Source organism: Akebia trifoliata, chromosome 8 (assembly GCF_017979445.1).
Source record: "Akebia trifoliata isolate Shusen 1 chromosome 8, ASM1797944v1, whole genome shotgun sequence".
Taxonomy (NCBI): domain Eukaryota; kingdom Viridiplantae; phylum Streptophyta; class Magnoliopsida; order Ranunculales; family Lardizabalaceae; genus Akebia; species Akebia trifoliata.
Window position 1 is genome coordinate 52017760 of NC_141382.1, and position 23967 is coordinate 52041726.

Genomic DNA, 23967 nt, shown 5'->3' on the forward strand with positions numbered 1-23967 from the left:
AGTTGACTTGCTCTGCCTTGGGGGGAATTTTATTTGTCCTGTATCATGTGTTTAGCCAGTCATGGCTGGCTGTCAGTGGTAATGAAGTTTTACAGGTTTTTTTTTTCGACCTTGTACTATTACACTTAACGTTAAGTGTGTTTGGCTGCAAGGATTAGTAGGGTAAACTCTTTAGGTTGTGTCTGTACCTGTATTTTGGGTGAATTGTGTTCTCAAATGGTTCACATTTAAAAAAAAAATTAGGCCTGAGACATTTGGAAACATTTATCCATCCATTAGTAGCACCAGAAGATTGTAGTAGGAGTAGCCCTGAACCTGATCGGCAATAAACTCCCAAGTTGACTAAGATGATTTGGATATGGCCAACAAATGCAGATCATACAGTATCAGTGTGGAAAAATATCGAGTTGAGGGTTTTAAAAGATCATGAGAAAGACTCGAAAGAATGTGGATGTGGATGTGGATGGGATAAAGATGGTGAAATAGAGGAAGAGGATCCTTTTAGTGGATCCATCAAATCGTTGGCCAAAGGATCTTTTGTTTGTTTGGAGCACGGGTTGTTCGTGTGGCAGCCAGCCAAACAGCGTATCCCCATAAAATTTCAAGTTCTAATGCTTACTACATTCATCAATTTCAAGTGGGTAAAAAATAAATCCAGCAAGCTTACCAACCGATCTCTTTGTTTGTATTTCCCCGACATAATTTACATAAACTAGGAATTCAAAATCATACACTGCATTCCATTATCCTCCATCTTTGAAGAACAAAACAAAAATAGCAGAAATGATCAAAATTTGCATCTCTACTTGCTATCAATATTCATTGCATTTTATCTTTTCCTAGAGTGGAATGTCTCAATAAAAATACCTTCAAACAATCACTTCCATTATCTCTTAATTCTATTATCAACCATGACAGAAAGAGTAAAAATACGATGCTTCTTCCTACTTAATTGAAGCAGATTGATTAATGTGTGGGTATGATTTCTGGAGTGCTATGCAACTCAAGTAATTCTCTTCTTTGTTAATTTACCATTTTCAGATTCCTTATTTCCATATAATAGTTTATCATAAATTTCATAACATACTAAAATTGGGTTTGGGTTTGGGTTTGACACTAGGCTCATTTTTTGCTCCTATCCAGCACTCTCACTACAATAGTTCTAGTCCCTGCTACGTGTTATCCAATGTGAAATAATTTATATTGCAGAGCCGTTTGTCATTCTTGTGGATTTAAATGGAAATTCAGATTGAGTTTTTTATGAACTACATTAACAGTGACGATTCCCATGAAAAAGCTATGACAAAATAGGGCCTGGTCTCAGGCAAGCTAGTTTAAGAACAGGTTTAGTAGCATTGACTATTGATATTTAAAAAAAAAAAAAATAACATATCTGAAATTAAATCCAGAAGAGAACAGTCTCAGTCGCGTTCACTTATTGCCGTCAAGTGTTCATCAATCTCCTCTGTTGACAACACTTTGAAGACCGGATTTTCTTTCCTCACAACTCCCACCTACCAAACTCCAAATGATCAAAATTGTAACCAAGTAATATTAATACAATAATCACCAGAGAATGAGAAACTGAAAGAGAATGGGAAAATCCATCATTCCTGCCTCGACTAAAAACAATATACACAAAAAGGGGTTTGGTCCAACCAAGGATTTATCATTTATTATAGACTAAAGTCGGTCCTTCTGTACGAAAGTAACCATTGTCTCTAGTCCCCCCCCCCCCCCCCCCCAAAAAAAAACCAATTGTGTTCTATTTTTCCCAAGTCTAAGAACAAAATAAATAAGACAATCAGGAATATCTATTTAGGTTGATTCCAGATCCAATTTTCCCTTAAAAAATATGAAAGTTTAAGATAGAGGAGTACTTGTTTCAATTCAATACAAACAACTTCACTCCCGTCATGAGTAAGTTTCTTACACAAATGCCAACTAATTGTCAAACAGATTGAAGGAAACGCCAACATACCTCGATTTCAGTGGCCTTGAAATCCTCCTGTAGAACTGATTGCAGAGCTGATATTGCAGTCTACACAATATGACGGCATTAAAACTTCAAAAAACTTTAAGCCTAAACTTATCTATTGCTATAAAAGTAAGCAAAAAATAAAAAATCAGATGACAATGAACAATCACACTTTCTAGAAAGAAACCCAATCCTAAATCTCTTAGCCAACAGCATATTCCTTTAAGAAAGATGTTTGTACGTTTGTTATCAAATTTATTGAATTAATCCAACAAATTAAGTATCTAGATGAGTAGACCTAAAACTCAATATAATCAATTTCCAGTTTATCAACGACTTGAATGGATGGGCTATGTGATTAAATAAAGTTTTCATGTACTATTTTCTTTTCCTAAGAAATTGGATTGAACTCTGATTTTTATTCTCTACTATTTTTGTACGAATTTTAAGAAGTTGGCGCGCCAAAGTCCTATTCAAACCTTGACACTTAGCAACCGTGCCACATGTCTAGGTAACACTGATGGTAGCTTACATTGGAAAAATTTTCCTTAAAAAGAAAACTCTAGTTTTCTGAAATTTTTTGGAAAATTCCAACACAATAGAAACTCCTTTTCAAGGAAATATTTTGAAATGACAAATTTTGTAAGCTTCATTTAGGGCCTTATATATAAATAATTTCATTGAAAGTATTTAAAATATAATGCAAGTTTCACGAATCATATTTTGGGGTTGGTTGAAATACCTGTATAGGAATTTGACACCCATAACTTATATTCAAGCAACATAGCAAAAACAGAAAAACGATTGAAAAGTCATATACAGGGAATTTGCTGACTAAAACTTCATACAAAAGTTTTTGGGAGATTTGCAGATGTCCAAATATATGAACAAAAATATAACAAAACAAGAGCAAGATCCAAAAAGCCTTTTTTCTTCAATAACCTGGAGGACTAAGACATGCCAAAATCAACTAGAAGACAGATTTACCTGTACTGTCTCCTCATAGGAGAATGCAGGATCATTCTTCATTTTCTTCTCCAAGAAATTGATTGCTTCTTGTTCCTTTAAGCCGGCACTCGTAGCCTGTGGCAAGGAAGTAGATAATTAGAACAGTGCTTCAAAGCTGAAGCTCTTTAGTATCATGAAAACAAGTAAAAATCAAGAAAAGAGTCCAAGTTCTTCCAATAACAATCAATCTACAGTGTTGACTTTATGAACCAAACCTCGAGCTGAACAGGTTTACAGACAACAGGTATAGATTTAGACACTTTGTAACAACAGTATGGCACTTTTAGGATTTTGTCCATGTCGAACATGTATTGACACACCCAAACACGAAAGGTAGTGTCAACCTTCATTTTAATGTTTTTCTATAAAAGACTTCTGAAATTTATTAATTTGTTAAACACAGCTATGGGTTGATACTGATATAATAAACTTTTATTAAGCAACAGTGTATATTTCTTTCCTTGGTTTTATTTGGGGGAAAAAAAATTCAGAGTGAAGTACAGCTTAACAAATATATGATAACAAGCGTACGGATGTGTGGGCGTTTCAGATTTTTCAAAGATGTCATGTCAGACCTTGTACTAGTGTTGAACGCTAACACGGGTCCGTTTCCTTGATACATAGCTTAGAGACAAATGGAATAGAAACCTCAAAGGCAAGAAGAACAACTTGCCAAATAAACAGGTAATAATACAATTAACCAATGGACGGATCATACAGCCAATACACATTGGGATAGGTTGACACACAGTGATGACAAGAGTGGGGCCCCAATGGACATGAACCCAGGGCTAATAGTAGGTGAGGTCCCATTTTCAACAAAAATCAGCCCATTTTGACATTTCTACCATTATACATGTGGGTTCCATCAGTGAGTTTCACAAAGTTTCAGCCCAATACCAAGAACCAAATGTACCAGAGAAATAAATTTGAAATATCACCTTGTGACCGAAAAAGTGGCCAGCTGGATCACACTTGAAGAGCTGAGGCCCATTTTCTTCATCGATGCCCAAAACCATAGCAGCTTCACAATGCAATAAAAACAAATGATCCAGGAAAAAGAAGCATCAGTGAGAAATCCAATGCAAAATATAGAGGAAAAAGACTCTTATACATCGTTCTGTTGCATAAAGACTAACAATAAGAGAGAAATCTTTCACAAATGGAGTAAATACCAGAAACAGACCTACTCCAAGAGGCCTCATATAGGCATGCTGGGTATAAACCTGTGATTTGTCTGCAATCCTGTATATATGTCGATTGTTGAGGAATGTCAGTATAAATTGATTACATGAGATTGCCTTGAAAGTATGTCAAAAAAATGAAGTCAAATAACTGATCAAAAGATATAACAATAAACCAATAAAAAAAAGTGAAATTCGCCCTTTGTATTGTGTTTCTTTTCTTTTCTTTTTTTTTCTTTTTTTTCATTTTCCAAGATGAATATTTTTTATTGAATAGGAGATGACCAAAATTTCAAGCACTTGTTATGAAGTCTGTAATGGGTTTAGGAATTCTTAATGATCCAAATTCAAAATGCCCACTTGGCCAAACAGCTTACAATATGATCATACCGAAATCAATTACATGAGAAAAAATCACCATACCACTTGGCCAATACATCTACAGGCATTTCATATCCCCATTTGAAACGGAACTCAGCTGCTTGATTTCTTGCTTGTTGAACCAAAGACCTTGCATCAGCTAGAAAATGCCAAATTACCGAAATTTCAGCCCAAGGAACAAAAAGCATCCATTACAAAGATCTCTTTTTGAGATATTTGAAGATATTAAACAATCATGAACTTTGGACAAAAGAAGATTTGTGTGTTAATAGAAAAAGAAAGAATAAAGAGACGAGGTAACCTGAAATAAATAATTGTTCTGAGCCATGAATTACTTTATATTTGTTATTTATTTATTATTTTTATTATCAAATCAAATGAAAGTGGGGAGGGTGGTGCAAAAGATAACACCCATCAAAGTGACAAAATACCAGCATCAAACACAAAATGTAATGCTTTAAACTTTTTCAAATACATTCCAAGATTAGTATTAATTTAACGCATAGTATACGCGTTAAGCACAAGCCAAAAAAGATTAGGAGAAAGAAAATAAGGTCCTTGATTAGTCTAACCTTCTCACTTGATACACAATCACTATGTAGCTCACATAGTATTAGATGCCATCATGTTTCTATGTACAACTTGTCAAGCATAGACTGGACACACTGTCATTGATGGGGACATCAAAACTTAAATGGTAGATTTTAAGTTTAGTTAGTTTTCTGTTTTGGAATTTTAAGGTTCTATCCTTTTTTATCCCTTCTTTTTTCTCTTCTAATCTTATTTCCCTTTCTTGATTGTCTTGAACTTCTGACCCTTAATCCTCAACTTACAAACCTTAACCTTTACCATATTAACGTAAATCCTTAACCATAATTATAAAATGCTATAATTGCAAATCTTTAACCCAAATCCCAAACCAGATTCCCCAACTAAATCCTCATTTTCATTTTCTTTCCTCACTTTCCACCATCAGTCATCCAATTTCATCATCCATTTTTTATTTAAAATGTTGTAAACTAACATGAAATTAAGATTAGAAAAATTAAACTACTTAATCTAAATTTGAAGAGTATAATACTAGTAAGATTAACATATACCTAATTCTTCAAATCAATTACTTTTCTCCATGATCCAAACGAATTACATAAGAAAAAATCGTAATGAAGGAAACCTGTCATGCCGGTCGCTAACAATCCAAGGTGCTTCGTAATAGGGAAAAGATGAGTGATGCTCGTCTGATCCAAAAGCTTGTCCTGCATTAGATTTTACGAACCAAATTATGAGACGAAAACTTCAAATAGGAGATCAAATGCAATCCTACAAAATCATCCAAAAGACACTCACCGGGACCTTCTTCTGTGTGACGACACACACCGAATCCTTTCCTCGTACTCCAATCGAGGTTATCCCCGAAGCCTTCACGGCCTTAAACGCATACTCTGTTTAATTCGAGTACTTTTTAATAGAAATCTTAGAAAAATCTAATGAGTTTCGATCTAAAGTGATGATTAGAGATACAATAAGTTCATCAGTGAGATCTAATCTTCAAAATCCATAATTTCTACACCATTTTCTGAGCTTGAAAAGATTGAGAGTAACTATGGAGATGGACGAGAATGCTTACCGACTTGGTACAGTCGACCCTCGGGAGAGAAGATCGTGATGTGGCGATCGTAACCAGCTCCAGTTCCACGGCTCATGGTTGAGTTTGTCTGTTTCTCGTTAGGGGTTTAATTGCTCTGTAGTGTGCGAGAGATCTGCAGAGAAAATGAAGCAAAGTAGCCCAAGAATTGCTTAACAAGAAAAGACGTAAAATGACGAAAATGTCCTCATTATTATTTATTTATTTTATAAAGTTAACAAGTGATTTCTCAAATCGGATTTTCCTGAAAATTTATCTCTGTGCAAATGGTGACCTAAACACAGGTATTTTGTTTTAATAAAAAGGGTGACTTAGACATTCTCCTCCAAGTTTTTGGTGAATATTTGGCCGTCATCTTCAATTTCTAGTATTAAAAGTTGGAATTTTCTTCCCAAATCCGTGGCCATTAATCTTTAGATTTTATCTCTTCAAACTCAAGAATAAGATCAATTTTTTTGGAAAAGTAGAATATAGTGGAATTTTGGATAAAAAAACATAAAATATTTTCTACAAGAGATTAATACGAGGTTGAAAATGATTGATTGAAGATGAGATGGAACAAATTAAAAATAATTGTCAAATAGGTTGTAGAACTTGAAGATGTCAAATTTTTAGAAGAAAAATCAAGGATTTTTTTTATTTTTTATTTTTGACTAAACGATTAAAGACAATGGCACTTTTTAAGTTATTTTTTTGACTAAACGACATAGATGTCTCAAATATTTCCCTAAATGGTGAGGGTTGGTCTAAATCAACCCAAATATAAAAAATTTTACTTTCAATTTAGAGATCATCGTTTTAAGAATCAGATTTTATTTTGGGGATCACATCCAGTTTGACAGATGCACAGTCAAACCTTTTTGTTTTGCTGACAGAAAGAATAATAAAATGCCTTCGTCTTCAACTTTTATGCAAAATTCTTTGATTTTTGTTCCAACATGGATTAATAGATACTACTATTATGAAATCTCAATTCATATGCATGACTAGTATTTATGTTAAAATTTAAAAAAAGAGTTTATGCATTTATAAAAGCAGCACCAAAATATATCGACTAATAAGTGGATGTTTTGAAATGGACCAAAGTTTTTCAGAATCAGCCAATTTGCCTCAGGTCCTGAGACAGGTTGGAGAACTTGTCAATGTTCTCTGAATCCATCATCCCACCTCACTCAAGTCAAATAAAACTCGGTCTAGTTTGAAAATTATGAGATAAGAAAGAAGATCCAATGATGCAATTTGCATTTTTTTTTTCTCCCATCAATCTAATGAACACATGTTGTACGATGTCAATGTAGCACAGCTCTGAAGAAAAAAAATGTGATGGTTCAAATAATTAAGAATCAGTTAATGGGTTCATTTATAGTTAAATACCAATGCAAAAGGGGCAATGAGTGTAGTCACCTTTGCCATGACAAAAAGAAACCAGGCAAACAACACCCATATGATCCTACTGCAACCTTCTTCTCTTTCCTACATCTCTCTGTACTTTTGTAGGTAAACTCTTGTTCGATGTCGATGAAAGATCTGATCGACCCTCTTTTCCTTTTCTATCAACGAATTCAGAGAATGATGGGATCATGGGAAGTTCTATGCCCTGAGGAGTTCTCATTTGTGGTGCATTTAAAGAAGTCTCTGAGCCAACATTTATATTGATTTCTTCTTTGCCCACTTCTGCAGGACCTCGACCCTCATCTTGAGGATCCTCTGAACGCATAGATGTCGCTGGAAGAGAATCTGGCTTACAAGTACCATTGTCCTGACTGGTACTGGTGCCAAGACGATCAATTATCTCCTCGAAACTCGAGGTTGATAGCCACCTCACCGTACTTGCCACTTGTGAATTGTAGAATGTCTTCCCAGTCTTTCCGTACTTCTTGTAGCACTCATTTTCAAGAAAGGTGGCAGATGCCTCAGTTTCAATCCTGCAGAAAGAACAATGGTCAATATATTGGTAGTTTAAAACTGGATCATTCATGAGAAGATTACATTGTCAACAGCCCCCCAACGCACAAATTGCACTCCCATTTTCCTTACCATTTTAATTCACAAATGGAAAAAACTAAGCTGCAAGAACCCAGAAGGGGTGCAGGGAGGCTATAGTTGCACTCTACTCCAATTGAATGATGTTAAGAAGCGGGATTGTGAGAGAGATTCAAGAACGGATGGTTAGGATTGAGTAAAAAAATCAGCTTGACAAAATGATATGGGAATGTATTATATCTTCTTAGCTTATATCCGAATCATTTTCTATATTCCTTTCTGACCCTCTAAAAACATATAAAAAATCAGGTGGTTTCGATTTTCTGATAAATTTAATCTTATATTTAGGAGATTTCTAGGATGGACAAATTAAACAAAGGGTCTCACCTCTTCTTTTCATGTGTAAAATATGAATAAGTCTATGGGAATTTCCCCTTCTTGAGAATAGCCAAAGCCTTCCTTTGAGGACTCGAAGAAGGATTAGATTAAGAAAGATTATTTGATCAATCAATAAAGTGAGAAGTAAGAGGAAACATGTACTTACTTTAGATTGGAAAGCCGCTGCTGGGTTTGCCTTAGAGCATTTAATAACCTTTGTTTGCTTGCTTCTCTAAGTGCTTCGGATATGGCCTTCTTGTCAATGCCACTGTTCTGCTTCCCAAGTGAAAGCTTAGTAATGATACAGGAAAGATAAGTTCACCACATGCATACTGGTCAATGGATAATAAAAGTCCACATCTCTCTCCTTTAGTGTTATACAGGCATCTTGATGTGCACTCTTGATTTTATTAAATTTATTTTATCAGTGTGTGTATGTGGTCAGGGTGGGTGGGGGCAGACAAGAAAAATTGAGCACAGTAGGAGCTATAGACTACTGGAGTATGTAAACCCACTCGGACATTTGGCCATATATGACATCCTCATGGGAACGTGGATGGTGGCATGTTCTGACATTTGGAAGGTGAGAAGGTTACTGATGTGCCAATTACTAAACGACTGTGTTATGCTGTAGATGTATTGTGCTTTGAACTTCTCCGGCATTTGCAAGAAACAACACCACCATTCCCTCATCTAGAAACCAGCCTACCAATTTTCACTACTTCCAACCAAGGAGAATGTTGTGCTACATGCAGCAATTATGATGAATAATACGAAAGAGAAAAACACACAGATTTAACGTGGTTCAGCGGTGTGCCTACATCCACAAGAGCAAGAAGCTGAATTTTCACTATATCTCAAATTAGGGTAACATCATATGAATTTATAGTAAACCCTAACTGTCCCCAACAATCCCAAAAATAGATGCTGCTCGGAATGAACACTCCACTCCACCATCTGCTTGCTTTTCTATATACGTGTTCCACTCAATATGAGCTACAAACTACAACAGAGAACCTGTAGACCAAACACAATTCCTATGGGATGATCCGAAATTCCTAACTAAGCAATCTGCCATTCTATTTTCCTGAACCATTAGGCAATTTTTTTTGCTGATCATCCGAAATGATCCAACAGAGCCAGATATTATGATCATCAAGTCTGGTCATTCTTGGCCCACGTGAACAACACCCCCCCAACCCCCCCCCCCCCACCTAATTCTTCCCCAGGTCATGTGAGCCATGCTTGCTATTAATTTTTATTGTTAGACTGTCATTACATTTTATCCGATGGTACCGTGGATACCTGTGGAATTATGTAGTTAACAGTTCAGTTGACTTCACTAATAAATTATTGGCAATAAAGTTGTTAGATTTGACTGGTGTGGTATCTTTGAAACTATTTGAAGAGAGATTGTATATAGGATCCATCTTGCAAAAACTATACAGAGAGAATGTCACCATCCCAAAGTTGTTTAGTGTAGTACCTTTTACATTATTCCCTATAAGGATATAACTACTAAGCTGCTGTAATTGTTCAAACCTATAAATAGTTGTTTATAATTTGTAAGACTAGGTGCCAACTCAGTGAGCTAGTAAAGTTTGAAAGTACTACCACAGACAGACTGGGATCCAAACCCTATTTACCTGAACCAAACTTTACTAAAAAAATGGACCTCTAGTGTTGTCTGATCGACCACCAAAATGATTCTTCTACCCTCTTAATTACTAAATAAATTTAACAACTGCTAATTCAACTGTCCTCTACAATATAGAAATTGTGGACAGAAAGGATGTAGAAAGAACCTGTTTGGTAGGGACCTTTTTCTGATAATAATTCTCTTCTGCCCGCTGCAAAAATTCAATTTTCTCATTTAGTCCTGATTTTGATGAAAATTTTGACCTCGCTAAGTTGTTCATTTCCTCCGCACCATCTGCAATTTCAAATATAACTTATGAATATTCATAAACACGGGAGGACATAATGGAAAAATAAAACCTTACAGTAACGAAATAATTTATCTTCAAATTTTTAACTTTCAGTCTGCTAGTTGAATAAGCTATGGATCATGGCCTAGTGTTTGTGCTGCTAAGTAGAGGCAACCAGAAAACCAAGTAAAGAATAGCTAAAACAGGATCATATGTACAGGAACTCTTATTCCAGAGTGCAATATTATATGGAATCTCGAGCACATCAGATGACATACCATCAGAATCAGAGATATCTTCCTCAGAATTACTTGATTCTCGATTCCAGAACTCGGTGAATTGATCTTCAGCAACCATATTTGAGGAGCTGAAACACATTATTTTGAATCAGGAAGTAGGTATCTAACAAAATCATTAAACATGGTAATCAAATAGACTTCTTTAAGAGAATGAGAAACCAAATATAGAACTTCAAGAAAAATTTAAGACAACAGGAATAAAAACAGAAGCATGCATTTATCCAGAGTCATCAACAGAACCATTAACCCTAGATAGGGTTGAGCAATATGGTCCCGAATCTGATCTGCCAATTAATTCATATTGATCTGTTCAAGAGGTTCACTGCATCTATAACACAGTGCTAAGCCCAATGAAATACCATGTCTGAGGAAGATGAACAAGTAAGGCATAGAATTGAACCCCTTGACAGTCCTATTTGAATTTTGATGTGAAGTGAACTAATAAACCAGCCAATACACAAGAGTTTCAGCTTTGAAAAATTGTGCCCAAAAACCAATAAAGGAAGTAGTATTCTTTCCCCCCACAAATTACTTAAAAACATTTTTCTTTAAACATGATCTCAAATTTATACTGCAATGTCAATTTTTATCTTCAAGATCTTTAGGGGTCCTTTTCCAACACGTGAAGCTGCGATAACAAAACAAACTAAGGTCCTGCTTGGTACACTACAAATGTTTTGCAATGCAAATGGTTTGCGATGAATGATTTACTATTGCTTGGTAACCATTGGGAAATCTCTTGCGAATCGTTTTTTGTGATTGGTTGATCTTTGCAATAAAAAATTTCATTGTGATTTTGCAAATGATTTGCGATACTTTTTGTGCCTCAAATCATTTGCCGAAATTCCTTAAGAACAAGGTTGTTAAAAGCGCTAGGCGGGGCCTTAGTAGTGGACCCCTTTACAGCCTAAGTGACAAATCAAATTTAATGTTTCAATTTTTTATAAGTATTAAAGGTCATGTGAAAATACTAAGTTACCAACAATTAAGCAAACTTGTAAATCAACACAACTAGTAATACGAAAATGAAAACAAAAAAACTGCAAATATTGAAGTTATTTGATGCCCCTCACAAATTTTTATTGTTATAATAAGATAAGGTGGAAGACCAATCAAAAAAATAAGATAAGGTGGAATAAGTGTTTGTTGACGCCAAAATTTGGAAGACCAAAAATGCCCCTCCTTTACAAAGCAAAGCCATCCTAGTCAGAATGAATAAATTACAATCCCACGACCCTATAACCACATTAGTTAGTTTTTAGTTTCCTAAAATAACAAAAATATCCTTTTATTAGTTAATATTTTAAATTATAAAAAGACCTTTACAATATATTAAATGATAAAATTATGAAAATATAAGATTATCCATTTAAAATTTGTTTTTGAAGTAATTTTAATCATGCATAAATCCTAAATTTTGTAATGCATGTGCGTTTGCACATGCCACATACTGTTTTTTTTTAATCTTAGACACACCTCACGAGTTTAGCTAAATATTTGAGACAACCCTTATGTTCTAAAATTGATCAAATACCCATTAAAATATAATTTATACAAAATTATTTTATAAAAGTATCATTTGAACCCCAGTTTTTGAAATCCTGCTTAAAGCAAGTAAAACCTAGGCGGGAAAAGCGCCGGGGGGGGGGGGGGGGGTCCAGGCGGGGCTATTGACAACAGAACTTAAGAATTTAGGTGATCCACGCAAATCATTTGATTGCAAAAAATTTGCATTATGTAACCAAGCACCAGTAAAATTGATTTCAGAAAATTATTTGCATTTGCAAATGATTTGCAGCATACCAAGCAGGGCCTAAAAGTTAAAAAAAGAAGAATTGATTCAACAAGAGCATAAAGTACCTGCTGATAAAGATACAGGAGTTTGCATTCTTCTGTCGAATACTAGATGCACTAGTAAGTTCTTCCAGATACTTAGCAACCAGATTTGGATGCTTGCAGGCATCACATGATTTTCTACATAATGATACAGGTACCTATTGAAAATGATAAATGAATACTTCACTAAAGGTGTGCACAAAGACATTGAGGACTCTTATGTAGGTGCAAAAACGCAGATAATCAAAGCTTTCAATACCTGTTCTCCAAAACTCTCAAGAATTTTCTTCCTACGACAACCAGAACCTTCACTGTACTCAACCATCTGCAGCAGAATGCACCGACTCTCCAATGTTAGGACAATTGTTAAGGGGTTCCTTCTAAATTTTATTAAAATACTTGAGCAGTGGACCTGATTGAAATCTGCGAGGGACTTCTTTGACGAACCATCAGAGGAGCCTGGAGATTGTAGCTTCTTGTTCCCAGCATTACGAAGAATAAATTCCTGCCACAAGTTGCCTAAATGATTAAAAAGTCCAAAGAAAACCTTAGAATTATGAGGAAATATAAAAAATTAGACAGCAAGATAACCATTCTTTTGCGATCATCCATGCCATAGTACAACAAACTTCTTGAAGGCATCTGATCACGTCCAGCTCTTCCAGACTCTTGATAGAAGGCTTCCATTGACTTGGGTATATTGAAATGGCAAACAATCCGGACATCCTTTCTATCTATACCCTGCAATTTGGTCCATAAGACATTATCTCATTATGATCTTTGACAAAAATTGTGGGAATATATGTTGTAAGAGAACCTTGTACTAAATCTTTGGAGGACATTGTATTCAGTGGCATACCATCCTGAAGCAAAGCCAACTATCACTCAATGACCATGTATGCACCAGAGGGGCTCCAACCAAATTCCAGCAAAATAATCAATACATATACCAAAATCTCAAGTCAATCACAAGTTGAAGTGAAAAATAAAACTCAAGCTTGGTTAATAAAATAAAATGTCGTATTTCTTATGAATAGAAAACAAATGAGCAATGGTTACTTATTTTCATCATGCAACACGCCCATTGGCCTAAGAAAAAAAAAGTTTCAAGCTCATGATAAAAAAAAATGCTCAAATCCAATCTATAGCATTCACCAATCCCTCGTTGTTTTGCTATACCTTCACTTGTATCCTCCAATGAGCAACTTGAGGAATGTCAGACACTCACCCAGTAGGGAGAGTGAGAATGTCATTTTTGAGATTAGTGAGCTAAGGGTCCATCTTCACTTAGTAAAAACCTTGCACTGATCCACTATTACCATCACACTACCGGTTATATAATTACCCAGGTTTTATTATATGTTGGACTGCAACCTATTAAGTATAAGATAGATCTATTGAGTGTCCTATACTGCATACATTAACACATTCTACATTGTCAAATACAACAAACAAGTAGGTATTCCTAGGGTATATGCTACATTTTGTGTACAACACCTCTTGAAATGAGAAGGATCCTCATTGCAAATATATGTTCATTCACTTGTCTTAATTGTGATTGTAAAAATGAAGTGTATATACAATTGAGTATATGCAGATCTTCTAGCATATTCTATCACAATCTTTTCAAAGATTCAGAAGGGAAATCAAAAGTGTTCTCTCTCTATATTTGGTAAACTATCCTGGATGAACTACTTATAATATACCTTTGAATGTTATAAAACTAACTTAATGGACATGTAGTGATGCTGCATTGTTCACGATGATCATGTTCAAGTGCCCAATCTAAGATTAATTCGTCTGTCTGTAACTTAGAAATAAAAAATTACAATGCATAACAGATGATCAAAAAACATGTACCTATTTATAATTAAGCTTTACCTATTTATACTTTAGATTATAGAACAAATATAGTATCCAAACAATGGAGCAATTTTTAAGCTAATCATGTACTTCTTTCATTAGATATGGACGGATGCATATATTGAGAAGATGGTAACATTTTACTCAGCCTTCTAAGAAAAAGGTATACACCACAGTAAGAAGTTTTCATCACAAGTTCCATGTGTCAGAAGAATAATGCAGGTAAAAAACAGCTACTAGAAGCAAGTGTATATAGTAAGATTTCAAAAGAAACCAGTACCCAAAAGCCACTGTAGCTGCAACGACTTGTATTCTGGAAGAAAGCCAGTCATCTAAAACAGAGCTTCGCAGTTTACTATTCAACCCTGCATGGTAAGCTAGAAAGAACACATAATAGAATGCTTATTCAAGACTATCAAAGAGTTAAGAGTTAACAATAAACTTTTTATTTGATTACCAGCACAAGAAATGCCATCCTGTAATAGATGAACACACAAATGATCACAAGTTGTACGTTTAAGACAGTAAACAATTGCACATGCATCTCCACTAGATTTGAGTTGATTAGACAAATCAGCATACGCATCTTCCATAAGATCCTTGTAGCGAACTGTGTTGAATAGAAATCTAGTCAGATAGGTTCTATTGATCAAACAATTAAATTAAGGGTGGATTAAAGGGGGGGTATGGGGGCACATTGTTTACCCATCCATTTTTAAGTATCAGGATGACAATGAGGAAAATTTAAACATTAGAAGAGAGAGTGGCCACAATAGTACAAAGAAACAGAAACGCATGTAGTAAATTTTAAACCTTAGAAGTAGCACTCAAGGACTGTTTAAAAAAAAGGCAAAACGCTTATAAAGTCTATGGTCTAGTTCAGCAAGCACTTAGTGTCAATAATATTTCACTTTCAATTCACATCATCAATAATCAAATACAATAGAACAAAATAAGTGGGGTCCACACACAAATCATCAATACAGTACTTAATAGATTATGCACAGAACGATCAACCAATAGATTTCTGCTGGCTTTGATATGCATACATAGATGCACAAAACAAGATAATCAAATGACCAATCCACAAAACCTTATCCAAACTATTTGGGGTTGTCTATATGACTGTTGTTCTAGTTTAGCAGGAAAATAGATGGTGTTTGACCTTTCATAATATAAGAAGATCTCACCTTCGTAAAATATATTAGGACGGTTAAAGGATGACCTAAGGATTAAAGGGTGCTGCAAGCACAATGAGTCTATCACATCCTTCTGAACCCTGCAGTAAAAAAGGCAATCAGGTATTCTTGTACTTAGAGACCAGCACTTCAAATAAATGAATAATGAATTCCAGGGTAAAGGCAGTCTTCCCATAAACATAACGCCAACTTCACAAAATTACAAAACATCCTAGTGCATTTATATAACGTATAGTCTACAAATTTCAACATGGAATAAACCAACACCCTTTCTTTAGAGTGACATCGTTTTAGGGATATTGCAGTTTTGTTGAGTTAGTCAGAAATCAACTGAATCTTAAGACAAATAAACATTTACAGACAGATGTTCTTGATGAATATTTTCTGCAATCTTTCATTTCAGAAGCGGTCTTCGTCGATAGAAAATTGTCAAAAAGCAGACCAAAATACAATAGGATGCTAAGAAATGGCAAACATTAAATTCAACATCAACAGTGTCTACTTTATTCAGAAATTTGTAAACATTAATTTCCTTCAAATGTGGGTATGGGAACATCTCCCTATTTATGTGCCCCTTCATGCAAGCTTTGATATGCATACCAAGAGCTCATTGCTAACGCTAAACTTTTAAGGTCCAACAGTGGGTAGGTTTATCCCCCTCCACATTTGCCAAGATTGGTATTTATAGAGGGGACTCATCGCGTCTAAATGCTTTTCCTTTTTTGCTTCCAACATTTCCTTTTGTCAGCCCATAAGCGATCATATCCTCCTGATACGACACCATTGTGACTAAGTGTGCCCTCTCCTTTTCAGAGCATGCTCCATCCCCCAAACCAGTCGACCAACTGATCAGGTTGGTCAGCTAGCTAGGCCTGTCGACACCATATCTAGTCTGAGCGGCTTGATAATATAGTTTCTCATGGTGCCATTCACACGGTGCTTATCCACACCATCTGTCAAAGTGCCAAGTTTCGTCGTTGCACACCATATAGCATCCGTGCACGTGCCAGAGAACACCATCCATACTAAAAATTTTTGTGATTTTCAAACTTCTTTTTCTTGTCCACAACCTTTGTAAAGCGGGTTTTCTTAGGGTTAAGCCAAGTCTAGCAAGAACTATTTCAGCAACTTCTGACAATTACAATAATTTATATCTGCCTTTTTGCTTACCAATATAGGTATTGTAGTTTAGCTACTACTGATAAGCCCAATCATGCTTGATTGGCAAAGAAGATACTTCGATTCTTGCGACTTAGTGAAACACGTAGAAAATTGAAAATAGTATGCATTTCTAAGTGTACAACCTCAATTCACCCCATCAGGTACATTTCAGATTTGTCACAGTAATGTTAAAAGAACATGTTCAATTCTAACATGGGGACATTTTAACCTTTACTGGATGTAGACAACAATCTTGCATGTTTAGCAGCTTTGAGCATTCCAGCAAAGAGTACGATAGAAAACTCACTTAGGAACAGCTGTAGCTGTCAAAGCCAATATTGGCACATCTGGAAGGTGCTTTCTAAGAGATGAAAGTTTGCGGTAGCTGGGCCTACATCACACAGAAGATAAAGAAAAGATGGAATATATATATATATATATATATATATAAATAAGGAAATAAAAATTTGATCTTTTACCAATTTTTGGCACAACAAATGAAAACTAAAAACCAAAGGACATCTCAGTATTGTCAAACATGGTGATTCTACAAATCCAACTTCCAATACACCCCCGAAGTTATATAATGACAGTGAAATTTATTATTAGCTAAATATCAGTCAACAAGAGTAATATAAGCAACGAAGCAAGAACATATCTGATAGATAGAAGTTAGAAACAAGGTTTAAAGGGGATTCTTATCATAAAATTAAAGCTGAATTCAAGACTGTTATATATAATGACCATTATTCTTAAAAGATGCCAAAATAATGCAACTATTTTAGTTTAAAAACAGTTTCCAAATAAATAACCAAAAAAGAAGATAGAATAATGTCATTACGTAATGTTACAACAACTGTTATTTTACAGTTATCATATGGACTGCCTAACATCACCATCATAACTGCCATTACAGCCAAAGTTTAGACTATGGTTAGAAATACATTAAAATTCATATCATGTCAATGATAAATTAATATTTTTCCACATCATTTCAATGTGAGTATTTCATGGGTGCCCCACATGGCAATAAAAAAATGGGATGTCCTTGTTACATCACAATCATTGTTGCCTAATGGGTAGCAAGAGAGCATCATGTGTACAAACCTGAAGTCGTGGCCCCAAGTTGAAACACAATGTGCCTGAAAAATACAACCAAAGTACAGTATTTGATCAAATATGAAAATACCTGCTGGAACTATTAAAGCATCATTTTCTCGTATAGAACATATATATTCACACCTCATCTATAGCAATTAGGTTCAACAAGCCTCTAGTATAAAGCTTTGTTAGCTTTGTCATAAATCCGGGAGTCGCAATCAATTCTGGTGTAACATACAACAACCTTAAAGATGGCTTTCCAGAGGCAAGGTCTTCATGGATCTAAAAATTGAAACAAAAAAATGAAATATTAGAAAATTAGTTACAAATTTGGTACATATGGTATGCACTTTGTAAAGCACAACTGTAAGAGCAATGAAGAGCGCCTATTTTAGAATACTAGTACAATGAAGTCTGAACCTACTTCTAGAAAAGATTGATGAAAATCTGGACCTTAGTGAATAGACTGGCAACATATGGCATGAAGTTGCAATAAGTATTGAATCTAAAATTAAAATAGTCACCCAATAACACAAAGGCTATCGAGAAGTTTTGAGATTGACACTTTCTGACCATTCATTGATCTGTACATATTATATAAGGGATTATGGATATTCTAAAAAGATTTTTGGTGTGGTGAAACAAAAGGCCAAGAATTTTCCAACTTGGAATACACATTCCAAGGGGCAAGAAATTTCAGACTGGGCTGAATTTTTGTGAAGTTTCTGTCTATGATAAGATAGCCAGGCCAAGAACCATAGCATGGCACCATGTAGCCCAAAATAGCCATGTCAAAATATCCCGAACAAATAAATCCCACGACTTCATGGTTGCAGTTCAGTCTGCCAACCAAATGAAATATGGTCAATGACTGAAAATAAGATAGTAAAGTACTTTACTGTTGAGTGATAGGTCCTATGCTCAAATCTTTTTGCAACTTGAGCGTGATGTCAAGAAAAACAGGCTCGCCATAATTGTGCATCCTTTGAATCATTTTAATGAATAGATTAGAACCTCACTAACACACTCAGCTTTTGTCACCAAAGGTTATGCACCATTAAAAAATATCACTACTCCCATATTCACCTTTTCTCTAACGTGCGACATCTGGGCTGAAGAGAGACATTCTGCAGCGATCCCTTTGTGCTTTAGTGCCATTACCTGGTTTTCCTATTCAAAGACAAGACACCCAAACTCACAAAATCTGAAAGATAAAGTTTGGAAGAAGAAGAAGAAAATAAAAGTTTCACATAGTAAGGTATGGGAAGCATACCATCAACGCTGTGAGAAGAATTAGAGAAGCCAACAGAAACAGTCAGAACTTTGTTCAGCAAGCAAATCCCAGTAGTCCTTCACAGAATCTTAATTGAAGACGTAGGAAACAGAAAAGAGGAATATTGTTCACCTATTAAAGGACAAACAACAAGAACAATTCCAGTTTTTGCTAATGCAGGAATCTGGTAGCACATGGACTTGCCTCCTCCAGTTGGCATGAGACAAAAACAATCTCTTCCTACAAAAGAATCACATATCACACAACCCAAATACTTGATAAACAAAATTCCAGCCCATTGTGAGGAAGTTCCTGAGTTGTAAGTATTCTATACACAAATTTTCCTTCTTTAAAAATAAAACATATTAGACAACCCAACTTTTCAAAGATTCAGTGAAATTCACGTATTTTGGACCTGATCCATTTTGAGTTGTCTCCCTAGTACCCGGGCTTTCAAGATTGACAACCTAGTTTTTGGTAGTGAAGGACCAGAGATTGGTGTCAAACTATACAATTATTATTCAGGAACTATGCTCTAGTCGGAAAGGTAGGATAGCAGAAGACCATCCATTTTATCCTGATTATTTAAATATATAAAAATAAAAATAAAAACAAGTTCAAAGACCATGACTCAAGGGGTTCCAACTGGGAGGGTTGGTAGTTCATAGGCCAAAATATAACCAAATTGCTCTTTGACAATTTTCCTTTTTTATTATTTAATTTTAAACTTTGGTTAACTTTGGATTGAACCAACAAAATCATTGAGGAAGATACCACAATCGAATTAAGCTACAAAGCCAACCAAGAGTTTAGTAGCATCAAGCCATCAATTGAAATTCCATAAATAAATAAAAAAAGAAGACTAAACAAAACCTGACAAAACAGCTTTGATGGCTTGTAGCTGTTTCCCCCTGAATTCAGAATGCCCGAAGTGCCGTTTTAAAAGTTTCACTAGATCTTCCTTTCCACTCAACTTCTTCTCAGTACCAGCTACATTTTGCATGGGCAACAGTGTTTTCTTCATTTTTTTCACTGCCCAACCAAAGTTAAACAAATAAAACAAATAAAACAAAACAAGCTCTATCACAGAAATTTAATCAAAACCAATGAGCAACAAAAACATGCTTCAATATGAGCTCAAAATATCAATACATGGATCCAACAACTAAGAAGGAAAGTAACTTAAAAAGAGTTCTTAAGTGTTCATAATTCCCCCAACCATCATTAAAAGGGTAAAGTTTGACAACATTGAATCTATGAAACTTATAATTTGGGTCAAAATTCAAGAAACAAAACAAGTTATTCCTTTTCCAATTTTTTTTTTCTTTGGGAAAGAATCAATAGGCACAGTGCATCAAAACAGATCCTACTACGTCCATATCTATACATTTTTCTTTGCATTTTGAATTATATAATTCTACCAAACTAGGGTTAAGACCTAAAATTAAACTGAAATTAGAGAATCAATGCTGATGTTCGAATTACAGTATCGTAAATTCTACAAGGATTGAAGGAGGAAAAAATTGCAGATAAATAACTATACAGAGGGAAAATCGAATCGAATTGATGAACGCAGGTTTCAGATACATAAAAAACGATTATTTTTAAATTCCATTAAAAAGATATCAAATAAGAAAAACGAAATCGAAAGAGAACCTGAAATTGACACACACACAAAAAAAAAGTTGCAGAGATGAAGTGGAGAGCGGGAAAGCTGAAATCTTGTTCCAACTTCCATCACTCTCTACAACATTTCCCGGGTGAACGAAGATACTGTACTCTTGGGAGTTGGCTCGTAACTCAACTCTACGTCTCGTTTTGATGCCACGTGGAATTGACTTTCAATCCTTCTAATGTTTGATAATTGTGGGTGCATAGTCAAAAATAAAAAATAAAAATAAAAAAACTAGTTTAAAACGCATTTTGAAAATCCAACTATTTGAACAATAAAAAATCAGAAAGTGTTCTTGCATTCTAAACACGTGTTTTTTTAAACAATAAAATTTTATTTTTAATTGTAAGAGTATGACTTATTTTTATAACTATTGTAGTAGTTAGTGATTTGATTCATAAATATTGTTCAATATGAGATTTAATGATAATGTGTTGATGATATAAATTTGTTATTTTATTTTTTAGTAAAGCCTGATTCTACTCAAAAGATTTGTTGATGGTTAATTATTTTTTTTAGCTTTAAAGAACATATGATTATGTATGAAAACATGTTATCATGCATAGATATTCAATAATATTTTTTTCTCAAAAATATATTAACAATTTAAAATAAATAAATAAATATTTAATGTATTATATATATCAGCGTCAGGACTGGAGACACTCGGCTCTCCCCCTCCACACAGAGATGGAGATACTAACCCTACCCATCCTTGAGGTCATCCGCTCTAATACCATGTTAAAACCCATGAGCCAAACTCATCCTCAGCGCCATGACTGGAGACACTCGGCTAGTTAATTGGAACCAGAGTAAGTGTGCTTCCTATTCTTACTCCTAATTTATATTTAACTTGTACGCCCATATGATCCAATCATACAATCTTTTTTTTATACATTGCAGATTCATTTGAATTGTTATGTAAATTGTCTATTTTGTAATATTAGAGTGGACTGGGCTACTGTATAGGAGTTGTTAGCCTTTATGTTGGAAAGGGTGATAGAGTCGAATTAAGATCAATGTGTGACCAGTGAGCCATTCGCATTCGCATTCAATCAAGAATATGGAGCACAGTGAGCCATTCACTGCAAATGTTTAGGAGGAACGTTGTTACAAATTTGGATTAAATCCAGCACTTTTTTGTTGGTAAAACTTAAATTCCGTGAAAAAAAAAAAAAAAAAACTTAATATTAATGAAATAAAATGTTAATGGCTATGTTTAAGCTAAGTTCACTGATGATAGCTACATTATAGTGAACCACCTATCTACAATTCAATCATGAGAGAGAGGGTTTGATATGATATGGTTGACTGCATAATAACTCATTTTGAAGATTTTAAGGAACCTAACAAATGATTTATAAATTCCCTTTAATAAAAGAATTCACGTGATGTTACGAAACTGGTTTTGTTGTAGCATCCTTTATGTTCGTTATTCAATAAGTAACATAAAATGTCCCGAGACTTACAAAAGTTGAAGCAAGTTAACATGTCATACCAAGAACAAAAATGTTTGAAGGGGAATTCAAGTGATAACTTATTTCTATGAATTAGTAGAGGTTTTTCAGATTTAAAAAAAAAAAAAGTAAAAAATTTATCAAAAAGTCAATCCACCATCAAATAATTGTATTATTTCACCATTGCCATTGCCTAACCCCAAAAATACATTTGGGGTCAACCGAACAAATCTTGTTACTCCATTAACGTATTGAAGACAATTTTTGAAGCGAAGCATAATCAAGGTTTGACTTGTTCTCATCTCTGCAGATGGATAATGCAATGTGATTCAAAACACTAAAACCTACATGGTTGACGTGGCAAGTGTAAAGGAATCATAGATCTTTTTCTTTATGATACACAAGGAAAAAAGATCTACAGTTCTATGCACTGACCACGTAGGTTTTAACACATCGATTTATCATTAGACAATGCAAAATATGACATTGTGAACAAAAACAATGATTTAGGGATTTTCTTTGACTAGGAGCCTCGTGGGTAAGGTTGCAACTCGAATGGGTTGAGGATCAATCTGCACCTAACCCAGACTTGACAAACACTAACCCACACCCTTGCCCAACCCAACCTCGAGTTTTAAATGCTCAAGCCGAACCCCATCCAAGTGAGGTTGGTTAGATTAATGCATTCATCATTGATATTATGTAATTTAGTACTTGTAAGGTTTACATAAAGATAAATGGCGTGTAAAAGAACTCAAAATTTACAATTATTTTTCCTAAAAAAAAAAAATTTTAATTTATATACATAAAATTATAAGAAAATTTAAAGAAAGAAGAAAAATAATAAGATTAACTAAAATATTTACTTTTATTAATAATCATAATTTTCAAGAAAATAAAAATATTTAAAATTGAAATATAATCATTGTATGACAATATATAATTACACTCAAAACAAATCATTAATAACAAAGGTTGATTATTTATCTAAAGAAAATAATCACACATAAGTTTTGATACATAGATAAGCAAAAGCATACGTATCGAAATATGAATTATGAGTGTGAAAGAAATCAAAATAAAAAATATTTTTAAATTATAATCATATTAAGTTCGGGTTTAGGCATAGGGTAAATCGGGTTGGCTGATGCCTATGCCTGCACACAACCCAATTTGAGTTGGGCATTTTTTATTTTTTATTTTGCTCAACCCCAAGCAAACTATGCCCAGGCATGACCCAAGGTCGGGTTCAACCCAGCAGGTTCGGGTTTTGCCTGCCCAAGTTGTATCCCTACTGGTGGGCGGGCTTAAGGCATTGATATCTCATGCTTCAATAAAAAGCATAAATGAGGTGATAAGTTCTGCAGTAAAATGGGTCGAAGTGATTTGTGTAACAATTATTCGAAAGAAAACAATAATGGATCACCTGCGTGAAACCTTGTGTATGGTCTCCAGGGTTCAAACACCATGGCCCCTGCAATCTACAATGTTGGCAAAAGCAACCATAACCCTATAAGTAAAAAAATATGTCTCCATGTTGGAATTTAAATGGGCAAACCCTGTGAAATATAAGTCATAAGGTTCATTCTGGGACCTCTAGGAATGCCTTAACAAGGAAATC

At 34.6% G+C, this 23967-nt stretch overlaps 2 protein-coding genes across 2 annotated transcripts; both read right to left on the bottom strand.

Annotated features, from left to right (window-relative positions):
- Positions 1-1368: 1368 nt before the first annotated feature.
- On the bottom strand, positions 1369-7742 carry LOC147397711 (proteasome subunit alpha type-6-like). The gene is made up of 10 exons (XM_086449598.1): positions 7601-7742; positions 6179-6311; positions 5899-5993; positions 5726-5807; positions 4594-4690; positions 4173-4231; positions 3928-4010; positions 2966-3061; positions 1982-2041; positions 1369-1514 (listed from the first exon to the last, which is right to left on the bottom strand). Exons 2-10 carry the CDS (start codon positions 6252-6254, stop codon positions 1422-1424), a joined length of 741 nt encoding a protein of 246 aa, XP_086305724.1. The 5' UTR covers positions 6255-6311; positions 7601-7742; the 3' UTR covers positions 1369-1421.
- RECQL3 (DEAD/DEAH box RNA helicase family protein) lies at positions 7503-21028 on the bottom strand. The gene is made up of 20 exons (XM_086449599.1): positions 20874-21028; positions 20091-20249; positions 19350-19457; positions 19218-19225; positions 19031-19114; positions 18086-18226; positions 17951-17985; positions 17151-17234; positions 15674-15762; positions 14941-15093; positions 14764-14860; positions 13480-13483; positions 13212-13361; positions 13033-13125; positions 12880-12945; positions 12645-12778; positions 10764-10852; positions 10363-10490; positions 8724-8830; positions 7503-8121 (listed from the first exon to the last, which is right to left on the bottom strand). Exons 1-20 carry the CDS (start codon positions 20953-20955, stop codon positions 7647-7649), a joined length of 2286 nt encoding a protein of 761 aa, XP_086305725.1. The 5' UTR covers positions 20956-21028; the 3' UTR covers positions 7503-7646.
- Positions 21029-23967: the final 2939 nt, after the last annotated feature.